This window comes from Orbicella faveolata, unplaced genomic scaffold, assembly GCF_042242905.1.
Source record: "Orbicella faveolata isolate gen_17 unplaced genomic scaffold, um_ofav_v1 contig_24, whole genome shotgun sequence".
Classification (NCBI taxonomy): Eukaryota; Metazoa; Cnidaria; class Anthozoa; order Scleractinia; family Merulinidae; genus Orbicella; species Orbicella faveolata.
This window is the reverse complement of record NW_028301552.1, coordinates 27,858,319-27,874,844: the sequence shown is the minus strand read 5'-3', so window position 1 is coordinate 27,874,844 and position 16,526 is coordinate 27,858,319. Positions and strand designations below refer to the sequence as shown.

Genomic DNA, 16,526 nt, shown 5'->3' with positions numbered 1-16,526 from the left:
AACAAGTATTACAAATACATTTCGTAGAGTACTGCTCACTAGTTTAGTCTTAAAAAAGTGTAAAGAAATTGTCTTAACGTGTTGCCCTGCTAAACCAAAACAACACAACGAAGAGGTTCTCTTGACAATTTACCTCTGACAAGTATCTAGGAGAACATCTAGATTGTTCTCCGGTAAAGGTCATTTCGATTAGGTACACGACTGCACCACTCGTGTTGTGCACAGGATCCCACTTCAGTGAGATTGAGGTGAAATTCCTGCTTGTTACTATTGGTATGCTAGGTTTTGGTGGAAAGGAACCATCTCCAGCCAGTATGGAGGAAGAGTTCTGTAAATGCGCCAAAAACTCGCAGCTTTTCAAACAGCTGCTTGCGTTATTCTGAAAGATAAAAACAGTCCCAGTCTTCATAAATGGACATTTTGAGAAAATATTCCACAGTACACAATACAATGCAACACAAGTTTATTGTTACAAGTATATTGTGACATACGCTTAGCTATTCAGGTGTAACCACGAGAAGGACTGTAGGAGCTTATTTAACGGACTTAATGTTTTCCGTGACTGGTTTAACTAAAACTATTTAGCTGGTGTGAACGAATTATGACAGAAAAAAAAAATGAAGTCCTTTCCGTAATAATGGAGAAAGCAGTCAACACGAGCTAAGGACATCAAACGCGTCACTTGACTTCACCTACTCGCGTATTTCGTTGTTGTTGCTGTCGTTGTCGTCATTTCATTTGAAGTTTCTGCATGTGGGAACAGAGGCTCAGCCGAATTACGTGTTTTTTAATCATTTTTGTGTCATATCTTAAACACTCTTACGAACAGAATAAGCAAAGGTGTAACTATGTTATATTTTAAAGGATATCCTCTTTTACGAGTTCATAATTAAGAAATTAAGACGGTCATTTGGGCATAGACATAATGGCAGATATTTACACCTGAAACAAACCTTCCTAGGAGGAACAGATGGCGGCTGTACATTTACCACAGTGCCTTGCGAACCTAGCACAGCCCAATGAAGACAAAGCCATATTTTTGCAATTTTTTCCTTTTGTTAAAGAAATTGTTTATGCTAGGTTGGAAGATGTTGGAACTTTTCTGTTCGTTCCTGTGAGAGTTGTTAAGGTCTTCATGCGCTAAGAGCTATGGGTAAATGTGCTAGTTGCCATCTTCTTTTCCTACGCAGGATTCAAAATGTACTTACACAACTTTGCTTGCACCTATCTTCGTCAGCAAAGGAAACTCCACATGGAATAAGGCACTGTGAAAATAGGTATGAGTATCGATTTAACAAATTAACGTCAGTTTTTTATGCGTCTGTCCTCTTATTGATGATAAATTGCGTCATAACATTGTCAAAGTGACTGCGGAACGACGAGCCGTAGGAACCCAAAACGGTCAAATCCCGGGAATAAATGAGGAGAAAAGACGCCGTAAACTTGCCGTAAACAAAGATAAGTGAATTTTATTCAAAATGACGCCACCATTGTCGATGGCTTTACTCGCTTTTTGATTGGCTACGTAGTCCATAGTCTGACAGCTGAAAGTTGAACTTGAAAACTTGTATAAATTAAAACTTTATCCGTCTGTACACTTATTGATGATAAAAATGAACCAATTAGCGCGAGAAATTAGGCGGTTATTAAAAAATCACAACGTATGTAATTTCAAAGTGCTGTTTAATTTTAAAGTAGGTGTTCCATTTTAAAGACACCCACCTCTTCGCAGGTTGACGTCTGGCAAGTCTTCTCTGTTTCATTGGCAGGTGTGTTCTGACAAAATGACCAACAATTCAAATTAATTAACAGATTACATCCAATCAATGGCAAGTGATGTATGTTACTTTCTGAAATTACAACATGCACAGTGTAGATATATCTAGGATTTCGTAATCGCAATGCGAGGTTCTTCCACATTTTGATTTTTGGATTAAGGCAATCTGGAACAAGTTATAAATACACCATGTGCACTCGTTCTGTACTCGAAATCTCTAATTGTGAAGCGTTTCGCAAGGTTTGGGCATAGCTAAGGGTTGGGAAGTTTTTGAGAGAGACTGTAAACAGCGGTTGCGGTTACTAATAAACATTGATCCAACGTTACTTAATGATATTATTTACACTTCTTGGCGTTATTAGTTTCTGAAGAAACTGTTGTGTTTCATTGGTGAATGATTCGAACTGTCGTAGTTAACGTGATTGATTGAAGGGAAAAGAGAGGCTGCCAACAAAAAGGGCAAATTGAAATTGTACAGCTAATTGAAATTGAACTGTTGGTCTGCTGAAAGGACAGTTGCCTGCCGTCTTTAAAGTCCCGCTTTCCGGAACAATCACAAAAGCGTTGCTGTTATAAACGATTGCATTCTCTCATCTTATCATCCCCATATTTTAGAGTTGCCTTCTTTATTAATATTTAGCTCTATATTTGTTTGGTTTTTTGTTTGTTTGTTTTTATTTTGTTACCTTTTTTTCCGCATTCGTGTTTCATTTCTTGTCTGGAATTCCTTGTCAGTAACACGAGTGAAACCTCGTCGGAGTGCTTCTATTTCTAAATTATTTTCCAAAGGTTTAGTTGCAATACACCGCTGCCAAAACAGCTTTCGTGTAATTAAACGCCTCATAAATAAGTAAATCGTGTGTTTGTATATTGTAAGTGTATTTTAATTTAGGCAATTCAATTTTAAAAAAAAAACTTTTTTTCAACCTCTGTAGAATCGGTCGATATTGCTGTTTGGAGCATACACCATTATCACCAAATTAAAAATTTGAGTTTAAAATCAGACAAAGAAACATCAGCTCTTTATAACCTTAATGCCACTATAAAATGTATACTAAAGACAAAGAAAACGAATTGTCAGCGCTTTTTTTCAGCCTGTTTCTGGGTCCGTTGGGGAATCCTCGCCAATCCCAAAAAAGCCCTCTCTCTGCCAGTAGCAAAGAGGTATGTGATATAATTTCCTCGTGGAATGTCCTGCGCCCTGGTGCCCGCCCCACGAGGGGAACTGTATTTCACATAAGCTCTCGCTACTAGTCGATAACCCTCACTTACGAGAAAAGTACTAACTGACTACTCGGCAATGCCAACCAAGTTAAAGAGGCTACTATGTCGGTTTCATTGCGAATGCTTCCATTGTACAAGAAAAATTCTTATGCCGTGTTTAGACTTGAACGGTTTACTGAGGTACCACAGTTTACTTACCTAGGTAAACATTTTCCGTGTGTAAACGTTAACTGATACTTTGGTAAATGCCGCAAAAGACAAAAGAAATTTGACCAAGGTAAAATTTGTAATTACCCTGTGATCAGGCATGGTTACAGTTAGTAACCAAGGTCAGGATGGCAGATATATCCGCCTGTGGCGGCGTAATATGTCACATCCCGCGGTGAGCAGATCGCGCGATTGTCACGTTTTCGGCCAAGCGTTTCTATCAAGGGAGATAACAGAGAAGTCTGAGAACGATTGGATCGATCTTCGTACGGAGAACAATCCGTCAGGTAAAAGAAGGCATTGTATTTTTCATTTTTAGTATTATTTACAACTTTCTCTAGACAAACTTCGATCCTAAGTGCGAGGGAATGATCCTCAAACGAAATCATTTGATCGGTCCCTTAGGCAGTTTAAAAATTAACCAGCATCTCATAAAGTGGTCCTCAAGTTCTAAACTGCTAGGTGTAACCATTGACAACAAGCTTACGTGGACAAAACACATATCAGAGCTCAAGAAAGGGTTCGTCAACAAGCTCAATCTGATCAAACGCAGTTGCTTTTTACCCAGGAATTCGCTTTTAGATCTATATTTTAAAGTCATTTTACCCTCGGTTACATATGCGCTACCAATTTGGGGGTGTTGTACAAATAAAAACGAATTTAATTCTTTGGAATCCATACATTGTAGGGCCGCTAGAGTCATATGTAACCTCCCGCGCGACATGCCCTCTGAGGATGTAAGAAAAACAGCTAACTGGGACTCTTTATTCGACACTTATAAGGTCAAAATAGCCACCTTAATTTATAACATCTACAACCGCATAACTCCATCATGCTTGGAACATATAATCCAAAGGAAAGAGTCTAAGTATGACCTCCGTCATCAACATCGTGTTAGCGTACAACGTTTTGAAACTTATTATATGAAAAACTCTATTTCTTACAGAGGATCCATTGTTTGGAATATTTTAGAACCATCCGCTGCCAGCGCTAGGGACTACGCCAAAAAGGTAAAAAAGTCTCACGCCCTCAGAAACTTGAACTTTAATGAAGAGTCACCGCAAATGGGCCGTCCCCAAATTGACAGGGATTTCGTCTTTTATTAAATCTATTCATATCTTTTATTTTACATATCTTACTTTTTATTGACTACATTCAGTTTTAATAATTTTTTAATAATTTTTAATAATTTTTAATTTATTATTTTATTAACATTTTTTACACGGCCCCACAAGCTATATTAGCTTTAAAACCCACCGTTTTTAAATAAAAGATATTGTTGTTGTTGTTGTTGTAATAATGGTCGATGTATTTTCCCACCAGGGAGGATGCTGCACATTCCCAATATCCACGTTTCTTCGCGTACAAGCACGCGTACTCTGCGTACGATCAACCACCGGATTTCCCCCCGCAATATTATGGAATGAGGTCAGCGCCTATGCACATGATGGCACCTCAATTTGCTCCTGTTAATTCACTGCAGTCGGATCCTCCCACAAGTTCCACTAGTGAAGATTTATCAAGCGCTGCGCGGAAGAAGAAAACCAGTCCATGGACTGAAACTGAAGAAAAAATCCTCATCGAGTTGATCGGTGAGAACGAAGAGAAGCTTCGTAATAAAGCATATAATTCGCCAGAATGGAAATCTATTGCAAAGCAACTGCACGAGAAATGCAGGCGAGAACATGTTTCAAGCGACAAGACTGCACAGCAATGCAAAAATAAAATGAGCACAAAAAAATACAAAACAACCAAAGACAAACTCAGGACCACTGGATATGGAAAACGGAGAGATGTTGAGGGTGACAACGAAGCAGAAGGCAACCTTGAGCTTGTGCGTAAGCATTATCAGGACATGGACGAAATTCTCGGCAATCGAGAAGCCATCAATCCTCGACACGTGTTGGAGAGTAGTTCGCCGATCGAAGACCAGAGTTCCCCACAAATTGATCAGGACATCCGCGATAAAGAAATTTTGGATGAGGAAGTTTGCACTGCTGTGTCCGCTCAAAAGAGGAAACTTGTCCAATCCGATGATCTACATGGCCCGTCTGGTGAAGTAGGCACTTCTGACTCAGAGGAAGACGAGTCATTGGCCTTTGCAAAGTCCTTATTCTTCAAAAACAAAGGCAAACAGGGAAAGTGCACAAGAACACCAGAGTACTCCAAAGAATACACCAATGAGTCGAAAAGATGGAAAGAAAGTAGCCAGAAAGACCAAAGCAACAGCAATAGCAGATGAACCTACAGTGCTGTCGTTTATGGAAAGAGCGCAAGAGAGAGACGAGGCGTTTATGGAGCGAATGGCAGAAGCCGAGAGGGAAAGCAGAGGAGAACAACAAAAGTTTTCAATGGATGCGTTAAAGATGCTTGGCAACATTTTAAAGGACGTTGCCAATGGGAAAGAGTAAAGTGCAGACCTTAACTTGTTTTACAAGAACATTTTATTCGTTTCAGTTCATTGACCATGATTTCGTGTGTTATGATTAATTTCAAGATCAAGATAACTATGTAGCAGGACGATGATTCCAGAAATGGAGAATATAAAGAAGGTAAAAATTACCGTTTGTGCCAAACAATTATATATACCTGAGCAATTATTTAAAATTGATTTTGAAAAATACAATTGTCTGTTGATTAATTTTTTGAAGTGAAATTAATATACACATACCAGAGAAAACCGTAAGGCAACTTATACGAGTTTTTAAATACAAGAATAATTTGTTTTCAATGATTCAAAAAAGAAATCTTACTCTTGATATCGGAAAGCTTTCATAACATTTTTAAACCACAGTGAATTAAATTGCTGATTAATTATACCTGTAACAAATGGAAAGGGACAAAATTTCAGTCTATGTACATTGATCTCCAGTCAATCCACCTGTGTGTTTTCAACTTAAACCAAAACATTCCAATAAAAATAAAAAATTTGGTTTAGTGTTTGCGCTATGACAAATGGTCCATTATATCATCTCTAACAGTGTTCCTTGCGCAAGGCTGCTCATCTCCATTGAAAGAACTTTGATCCATTTCATCGTCATCCTCAACGGGGTCTATAGCGCTCGGATCTCCAACATCTATACAAATATTGTGAAGGACACAACAAGTCATGATAGTGAGAGGGACTCTGCTTGTTTTTTCCTCCAATGGTTTATAGAGACACCTCCAACGACCTTTCAAAATTCCGAAGACTCGTTCTATAACAACCCGGGCCTGACTGAGGGCACGATTGAAACGCAATTGGCTCGCAGTTAATGTTGGTGTTTGCTTAAACGGCTTCATCAGCCAAACAGACAAAGGATACGCCGAGTCCCCTACCAGAAGAGATCCAACTTCAGAATCCCCAATTCTCTTCGAAGGCGCGTTTAGCCAGGTACCTTGATCAATTTCTCTCTGCAGTTTGCTCAAACGGAGAATACGGGCGTCGTGAATACTACCGGGGTAGTCCGTACTCACATCAAGAAATTTAAAAGACGCATTAGCAACACCTTGGATCACGATAGAATAATCTTGCTTTCGATTGAAGTATCCAATTCGTTCGTTGACTGTTTTTAATGCAATATGACTACTGTCAATTGCTCCTACCACTTGCGGGAACGGGGACTTGTTTGTGAACAAGCTAATGCTTTGTAGCACCTCTTGCTCAGTCTCTGGGAATTTAATAAATTCTGTGGCCCGTTTGGCAATTGCTTCACAAAAATCGTGTGTTATCAACACAGCTGTACACCTTCCAATGCCAAATTGCAGCCCAGTCGATGTATACGTGTCTCCAGTAGCTAGGCGCCATAACGCTACCGCCACTCGCTTGTTTACATGGATACATTGGCGCAATTTCGCGTCTCTCTTCGTCATATCCGAGCCAACCACTCGAACAATGTACTCACACGTACGCCTTGATATCCTGAAATTTTCTTTCCACCAATCTTCCACGAAATCTCCTTGCAAAAGGCTCTCAAACCAGAACTGATTTCGCGGCCATGCTCACGTACGCCTAGCTCGTTTGGTATTTTTTAAAGCAATTTGGAGTAAAACCATTCGTTTTCGCCACGACCTCTTAAGGTGTTGCAACATCAACATCCTACGAAATCTTGACGTTTCTGTTTGCGGCTCTTGAATTGAGAAATGAAAAGCAATGGCCACGAAAGCCACCACTTTACTTCTTGAAGCGAGCATAGTTTTAGAATTTCCCGCCAATTCGATTTCATAACGTAGATAATGCAGCTAGCGGGAGTGTTGACAGATCAACTTGAGTTATTTGAGCCAGTGTAAACACTGAACGAAACACATGGATAATGGTGGTTCTGTGACAGGTTTTAAAGATAGTTCTGTGACAGTTCACGGCTCGCTTCGCTCGCCGCGAATTATACAGAATTTTTAAAACCTGTGCACAGAACCACCATTATCCATGTGTGAGGCGTAACAGGCACAGAAAATAACGCTGTCATAGAATTAATTTTTAATTAGAGGATTCTCCATCTATGGTATAAAGAAAAAATTGGCCGCGTCAAGACTTTCTTCCGACGTGCTTGAGATGTCTTACGGCTTCATTTCGCAAGAAGAGAACGCGAGGCTTCGGCCTCCCCTAAGGCATAGAAGGGATTTTGATTTTGATTTGGTAAGAACAAACTTTAACGAGGGGCTTCATGTATGGAGAATGACAGTTCCAGCATCCTATAAATTCAAAAACGACCTTTTAAAATTCGCGCAAAAAACGAAATCAAGATTTGCCGAAGTTATAAAAAATGAAATCCAAAACCTACAAAGCGTGAAAACCAGTTCGCTCTTAACGTAAGGTTTTCGATAACCAGAGATGGAATGAAACAACAAATGGAACATTATTTTAGACAGAGAGAGCCAACGATTTTTAACAGAAACAACGTGTCAGAAGTGAGCGACGTATTTCGGCAGTTTATTGATGAAGTAAAAGGAGAAATAGAGGCATGGTCTCAAAGAGGCTCAGGCTGGGTGGTAGAAGGCATTTTGGATGCTTTTGTTAATGTCTCCCGATACCAGCCTTTACGTGGAGGCAGCTATATAATTTTGCCTGAAAAACTGAAAAATAAAAAAGTGATCATCAACGTAAAAAACAGGGACAACCAATGCTTGAGATGGGCACTGCGTGCGGCATTATTTCCAGCTACGGTTGGTGAAAACCCGGCAAGGCTGTCAAGTTATCCCACAGAAGACGGCCTAAATTTTACGGGAATAGATTTTCCAACGCCGGTGAAACAGATAGACAAGCTAGAAAAGCAAAACCCGAACCTGGCTATAAACGTGTTTGGCTGGGAAAAAGAGAGCGTCATCGTGCATAGGCTCGGCGAAAAAGACGGAAACGTGCCGAGGATCAACTTGATGTTGATAGAAGACGGAGAAAAATCTCATTATACTTATGTGAGAAGGCTGAGCGCACTGCTGCATGACCAAAGCAAGCATGGGGGTGTCAAACATTTCTGCGAACGATGTCTGCACGGATACAAGACGGCGGAGCTGCTGGAAAGGCACAAACCGGAATGCATGGGGCAGCTGAAACGCCCCACAGGGACCGAGTTGCCCAAAGAGGATGAAAACAAAGTCAGGTTCAAGAACCATCACAAGCAGATGAAAGCGCCGTTCGTGGTGTACGCCGACTTTGAGTCTTTGATAAGGAAGATCCGCGGCTGCGCCAAAGAAAACCAGGTGACGATCAAAACAGAGGTCCACGAGCCCTGTGGCTTTTCATATGTAATCGTGAGAAGCGACGGCCAGACGCACAGCCCGTACGGGTACCGCGGGGAAGACGCGGTTTACAGGTTTCTTATGAGCCTCCAGAACCACGAAAAGGCGATGAGGGCCGAGCTAGCCACCCCAAAGCCGATAGTCATGACGAGAAAGGATTGGGCCAAATACAAGGCCGCAACACAATTCCACATCTGCAACGAAAGCGTGGTAAAGGCAGGCAGAGATGCATTTGGCGTGTACGACCCCAACACAGGTTATTATTGCGATCAAAGACACAAAAGGGGTTCGTGGGCCTAAGAAGAGAAAGGAAGCCAAAAGGCCACGACACCGAAGCGTGTGTATATTGCAGGACCCCGCTGCTGGTAAACGGATACAGAGATGCGGTGAAAGACCACTGCCACATAACAGGAAAATACCAACCTAAAGCTAGGCATAAAGCCTAAAACGGCGCCGATACCAGTGATCTTCCACAATCTGAAGGGCTACGACGGCCACCTGTTGATGCAGGCCATGGCGCGGATGCAGGGGGAAATAAACTGCATCCCGAACAACATGGAGAAATACGTCTCCTTTTAGATTGAAACCCTTACATTCAAAGACAGCCTGAACTTCATGATGAGCAGCCTCGATGGGCTGGTAAAGGGAAACGCGCCGGAAGACATGAAAATTATAGAAAAGCTGTGTCAAGACGAAGAAAAGAGGAAGCTGATGCTGAAAGGAATCTACCCGTACGAGTACATGGACGGGTTCGAAAGTTTCGCCGAGGCAGGGCTGCCGCCAAAAGAAGAGTTTTATTCAAAGCTGTCAGGCAAAGGGATAACCGAAGAAGAGTACGCCCACGTCCAGGCCGTGTGGGCCGCTTTCGGCTGCAAGACCCTTGGCGACTACCACGACTTGTATGTAAAAACCGACGTGGTGTTGCTGGTCGACGTATTCGAAAACTTCCGAAAAGTTTGCATGGAAAAGTACGGGCTCGACCCCGCGCACTATTACACAGCTCCCGGTCTGAGCTGGGATGTACTGTTGAAAAAGACCGGCGTCGAGCTGGAGCTCTTGACAGACCTGGACATGCACCTTTTTATCGAAAAAGGCATGCGAGGCGGCATCTCGATGGCAAGCAAGCGGTACGCGAAGGCGAACAACTCGCGGGCGGCCGACTATGACCCAAGCAAGCCGAACAAATACATTACGTACTTGGACGCGAACAACCTGTACGGCTGGGCCATGAGCCTGCCGCTGCCGAAAGGAGGCTTCAAGTGGAAGCGAGTGATGCCGATGGAAGAGCAAATAATGAAAATGAAAGAAAACTCGCACTTAGGCTGGATCTTGGAGGTGGACCTTGAGTATCCAGAGGAGCTCCACGAAGCTCACAACAGCTACCCGCTCGCGCCCGAGAAGAAGTTCATCGGGGCAGAAAAGATGTCAGGTTACCAAAAGAGAATGATGGAAGATCTGGGGCTGGACTTCCCGACAAGCGAGAAACTGGTGCTCACTCTGGAGGGCAAAGAAAAGTACGTGGTCCATTACCGGAACCTGCAGCTATACCTGAAACAGGGAATGCGTTTGAAAACCGTCCACCAAGTACTGGAGTTCGACCAGGAGCGGTGGATAGAGCCCTACATCAGAATGATCACAGAGTTCAGGAAAGAGGCGAAGAGCGACTTCGAAACAAACTTCTACGAGCTGATGAACAACTCGGTGTTCGGCAAAACGATGGAAAACCTATGCAACCGCGTCGACGTGAAGATAGTCCGGAGCTGGGAGGAAGAAAAGAGACGCCGCCTGACGGCCAGCCCCTCGTACGCAGGCTTTCATATATACGTAAGCGACCTGGCAGGCATCCACATGCACAAAACGCGACTGTTCTTGGATAAGCCGATAGACACCGGCATGACGATCTTGGAGAACAGCAAGATGTTGATGTACGACTTCTTCTACAACCAGATGAAAGCCCGATATGGGGAGAAATGCGAGCTGATCTACACAGACACCGACAGCCTGCTCATCGAGACGGACGACATATACAGAGACATGGTGGCGCTGTACGACACGAGCAACTACCCCAAAGATCACCCGGTCTACAGCGGTGAAAACAAAAAGGTATTGGGCAAAATGAAAGACGAGTGCGCGGGGAGGGTGATCGCTGAAGCGGTGGCGATACGGTCGAAAATGTACTCGATCATAGAAGAAAAAGAAAACATCAAAAAAGCGAAAGGCGTGAAAAAATTTCGTAAAAAAAAAGAGATCCAGCATGAGCAGTACAAAGAGGCGTTCTTTGAGAGAAAGCAGTTCTGTCACGGGATGAACATCTTGCGAAGCGAGGGCCACGAGATCTACGGCATGCGCGTGGAGAAGGCCTCGCTGTCGGCGTTCGACACGAAGCGGTGGATGGCTGACGACGGCGTGCACACGGTGGCATACGGGCACAAAAAGATCAGGAACGGACTTTTTCGGGAGGAAGCTGCGTATTAGGAGGCACAACCAACAGCTCTTCGCGGACAAAACCGCGCTAAGGCCCGTCAGACAAATAATAGACAACAGGTTCGTTCGGTTTGGTTACAGTTCTTTCAAGATGGTGTACTTTCAAAGACCAAACTGGGTCTGTGGCTCTTTTAGTCCCGCCTTCAAGTTCGCTGGGCTGATACAAATATCTTACACTAAGAAGTGAGGGGAGTTTTAATAAGTAGAGGGTTTGGAGGCGACAGATTTCTCTTTGATAGCGACAGCCGGTTTTTTTCCGATAAGACTAGTGACTTCGCCGGTAAGAGCGGCAACAACGTCGGGAAGCCTTTTGACCCAGGCAGTCGACCGCTGAACCGAAGGCAAAAGCATTTCTACAGCATACTGATGCCCAAACAAGCGCTCGGCGAGCGTGCGGTTGAACCGTTCCACGATAGCCTGGTCTCTGTGAATTTCAGGGCGCCCGTGTCGACTTTTGGGGTTTTCCATTTCTTTGGTCACGCTTCCCATGAACTCGCGCCCAGGGTCGACCTGCAGCAGCTGAAGCCACGTCAAAGGGCTGCGCTTGTAAATCGACTGAAAAGCTTTCGCAACCTCCGCAGTCTTTGGAGGTCAGAGGTTCTGCCTCTTTGTAACAGCTGGCGACGTCGACAACAGTCAGCGCGTATTTGTAAACTTTGCGGTCGCGAGGGGGCTTGTCATGAGGCAGAAAAAGAAGGTCCGCCTGGTAGACCGCGTTAGGCGACGATACGTCGAATTTGGGCCGTGGAACATATCGCGGCGCGGGGAGATAGATTTGCCAGAGGGCTTGTTTGATGAGCCACTGCTTGGCGGTTTCTTCAGGGACTTTCGCAGCTTCCGCTAATTTTTTGATGGCAGCGATGCCTCTCCAGTAACCCTGTGGGCTGTAGTAGACTTTGGCAAGCTTGGCGTCCATTTATTTATTACACCTTCACGTTCAAAGAAAACGGAAAGCCGCTTAGCCGAGAGCGAGCGCGCTGCTGTCCACAAAAAGCAGCTCGCCTTATTTCTGCTACTCACTGGGCTGATAAAAGTCAGCGAAGCGAGGCTCTTTGATTGTGATCTGTTTGTCTGGGTGGGCCTGGTTATAGAGTTTGAACGCGTAGTCGGTGTTCGTGAAGTTCTGCTTCGCCTGTTCTTTGATTTCTCTGTTGGTTTCGATCCAATCAAGAAGCATGGTGCGGTCGCGCGTGTATTTGGCCATAGCGGCTTGATAAGCTTCAAGGGCTTTGTCGTGTCGTGTTTTCTCTGCCAATGCCGCTTTCCCACTGTCGCCAGACAGATATCTGACAAGGTAGTTGCCGCCGGAAAAAGCAGAGGCGTTAAGAATCGCGCCCCCAATCATCATCGCAATGCTCGCCATTGTATATGTGTAAAAATGTTTTTTTCAATTATCGTATGGCGGTGGGGGTTCGTACGGAGGAGGCGTAAGGCATTTGTCCGGTAATGGAAAGTGTTCAGTACCGAGATCCTCAAAATCAGAGTCCTCCTAATCGGAATCCTCAATAGCATCCAACCAAACAAATTTTATGGCATCAGCGGTATAATAAGATATCTTCATTGAAAAATATAATAACGCAACCGTTGAGAGGGCTTTGAGGAAAAAATAACAACGTGGCATTGGTATTATGACAATATTTCTTTCTTCTAAACCGAAGACGGAAGAATTTTTTGGTCTTCAAGGTACTGTTTGAGTGCGATGCTACCTGACAGGACAGCCGTAAATTTTGCATATTGCATGACACCGCTGCTCGGGTCAGAGGTAAAGTTTTCTTTTACCACCTTTTTCGGTGAGAACGACCGCATCCATTATCGTATTAACGAGCTTATTGTCTGACATCGCATAATGTACATCGTTTTTATTTTCAAATATCAATCCATATGCCAGAGCTCTCTTCTTTGCACCGGTCGAGGCAGCTGCGTATCAACAGGGGCTTGCATCTCGACGGCTGGTTGAGGCGTAGCAGGCTGTCGATTGAAAAACTTTTTTATATCTTCGCGTTTTTAATAGAGGCCAATGACGGAAACCGCGATGCTGATTATACTGAGCCACTGCGTCATACTGATAACTTTTTTTGTGTCTTCCTTTGGCACCTCATCAACGGGCACCTCATGAACGCCTGGCTGCTTTTTGCTAGGAAGAACGAGACCCGCGGCTTCAGCGGCTTTTTTCTTGCAGCGACGGCTCTGCCTGCAGCCATCCGGTTCGGGTTTTTCGCAGGCCGTGTGGTTGGTATTTTTGAAGTAACTTGACCCTGTGCCGGCTCGACTTGAGTGTTTTCTGAATCTGCCATTATTTTATTAAACAAAAAAATATTTCATTGAGGAATTGCTGGGCAAAGCTTACTAATTATTCAGCAGTTTGTTCAGCAACTGCTTGGCAATCCTTAGCAGTAATGAGATCGACATGTTTCGTTGTGATCAGTGCCGTGTTGAGTACCATGAGAAGCCGCCCACATTTCAACGCAAGACTTCCGACAAGGGTGGACAACTCTTTGGTGATGACGTAATCTCTTTTTGAGATCTTTCTGCAGAGCTTCAACGTCTTTAATCGGCAAAAACATACCAATTCCCCTGGTGTAAACCGAGATAAAGCTATTGACAAAGGTTTCAGTGATCTTGGCACCTACGTAAGTCTCATACCTTTTGTAGTACTTTTCAACATCTTTAGCTTCCAAGCGCTAACCTGCTCTTGTGTAAGCTGCACGCCGATAGCTTCCTTTGCTTTGCCTGTAGAAACCAGAATTGCACGCTCTTCTCAGAGGGCTGGGATGTCTGGCTGAGAAAGAGCGGGGCCTGGAGAGTTTGAGGGCTCGGTTTCGAGCATCTGAGCGACTTCTTCCATAACTTTCATATCGTCATCGGTAATGGCCGCCATTTAGTTAACGTTTTCCTTTTTTAATTCGAAAATTCGATCTCGTATGGGTGGCGAAGAGAGAAAATAAGGTGGGAGAACTTGCTCTCTTTAAGCCTCGCAATCAGCTGCTTGAGGGCACCTTGCGAAAGCTCTCCCGCGTATTCTTCAAAAATCGCCCTCGTTGTCTTGGCCGAAGGGGTGTAGAACAGCACGATGGCCGCCACATTTTCACGGAACGGTTTCGCAATGCTCGAGAGCGTTTGGTCGGCCATGGAGCACAGGTTGATCAGCATCTCAAACCGGTTTTCGGTGTAGAACTTTTGCAGCGTCATGTTTTCGGTTTTGCTTTTTTCTTTCACAAAGAAGCGGCTGGCCTCTTTCCACATGTCCTTGCTTTCGATGCCTTCGTTGTACAGCATGTTTGGCGAGCCGTTGATGGTGACGCTGACTTTGGTGATGTCGGGGAAGATGTATTTTTCCGAGTCCCGGGCGCCTGCGACATACGGCTCCATGAAAAGCAATAGGATCCCTTTCAGGGACCGTTTCTGAGCGTCGACTTTGATGTTCAGCCGCGAATCCGCGCCTTTTTTAAAGCTCACGATTTTGTGCCGCATCACGTGGTCGTAAGCGAATTCTTTGCCGTTCTGATACACGCTGAGCGCCTCGGCTCCAAGGAACTTACTGCGTATCATTTCGTACTCGAGCTGGATGTTGGTCAGCTTGTATTTCGGCTTGGTGGGGTCTGAGCCTCTGACCACCTGTGAAGCAGGGGCGAGCGTCACTTCGAAAATGAGGTCGTTGTACAGGGCCTGGGGGTAGAAAATGTCGTGGTCGGTCAAGATCTGGTGGTCGAGCATGATGTAGTATTTGCTTCCGAAGGTCTCGTTGAGCTTGGTTTCAGCAGGGTCGCTTGCCCTGTCGCCTGCGTTTAAGCGTATCTTGTTCAATTTATCACTCCGGATCCCCTCCTGCACCATGTTGTTGCGTTTTTGGACCGGGAGAAACAGGTCTTCGAACGTTTTGTAGATGCCGTACCCCCACCGTGTCTTGCAGGGTGGTGCCCGCAAACTTTACGACGAGCTTGTCGACCAGCGCCCGCGTAACGTTTCGAACGAGAACGTTGTCGGCGTGCCCGCCCTCCAGGTCGATGTCAAAGCGCAGCGCCAGCGAGCCGGGCACCAGCACCTCGTTTTCATGGCCCCAAAGATTTCGCCATGTATGTTGGAAGCAGCACGTCCGGGATTTCACCAGGAGGAGCGGAAGGCAGAACGTTCGCAGACGACATGGTATATTAATCCTTGATTATTTTCTAATTTAAAAAGAACATACATGGAATATATTGCGATGGCGGAAGGCGGCGGCGAATTTTGCTACAATGACCCTGACCTTGACAACCAGATCGACCACGATGATGATGATGACGACGAACAAGAGGTGAACAGAACACAACCCCTTCAGCCGGGCGCGGCGTCTACCCCCTACCACGGAGGTGAAGAACTGGAAATGCAAAAGAGGCAACACGAGAAGAGCGGCCTGCCTGACACTTCTTATTATGAAGAAACCCCTTTGTTGGGAGCGCAAGCTGAAATACAAACGTCGTGGGATGTTTGAAAGGCTCTGTTTCCTGAGGCAAGCTCGATAGATCTTGAGATTTCTTACAGCCAAAAACGCTTGCAAGTTAAAAAGTCTGGCTTTGGCAAAAAATTTTACCCATTGTTTACAAAGGATAATACGACAGGAAATCAAAGGCTGAACCCTAATCTTCCAAAAGAAATCCTAAAAGCTCTGGGGCCTTCTTTTGAAACAATCATGGCTGAAGAAAACGCCAGCCTTCAAGAAGATGCCCGAAGAATGGCAGAAGCTCAAAGGGTCTTGAATGTGCAAACATCAGAAGAAGAAAGACAGGCTCAAGAGGTGAGAACCTATAAGCAAAAAACCGAGGAAATCCGCACGGAATATATCGCTCTTCAAGAAGAGCAAATAAATAAAGACCCCCCAGGGGACGTTAGAGAAGACAGAGAAAAACTTATAGAAGCTGGAAAACAACTAAAACTGTTGTAGAACTTGATCGCAAAAGAAGAAAAAGAGTCGCTAGAGAGCGACAGACTGAAACGCGAGATCGCGGAGAAGGAGGCCCAGACTGCCATCTTACAAGAAAGATTGAAAGACTATGACCCAGAAGCCTTAAAGAGCCAGCAAAAAGCTTTGAAGAACCGTCTGACGAATGTGAAAAAAAGAAGAAGCCTCTCTTAAAAAACAATC

General features: G+C 44.4%; 1 protein-coding gene and 1 pseudogene across 1 annotated transcript in view; one reads left to right on the top strand and one right to left on the bottom strand.

Moving 5' to 3' along the window:
* Positions 1-16,526, bottom strand: part of LOC110065324 (uncharacterized) — an 83,167-nt gene that overhangs the window by 48,314 nt on the left and 18,327 nt on the right. Inside the window, exons 4-6 of the mRNA XM_089292001.1 lie at positions 1,723-1,776; positions 1,209-1,265; positions 134-379 (exon numbers count right to left, since the gene is read on the bottom strand). Coding sequence (XP_089148127.1) covers positions 134-379; positions 1,209-1,265; positions 1,723-1,776 — 357 coding nt within the window. The remainder of the gene's footprint in view (positions 1-133; positions 380-1,208; positions 1,266-1,722; positions 1,777-16,526) is intronic.
* Positions 8,020-11,398, top strand: LOC110065425 (uncharacterized; annotated as a pseudogene).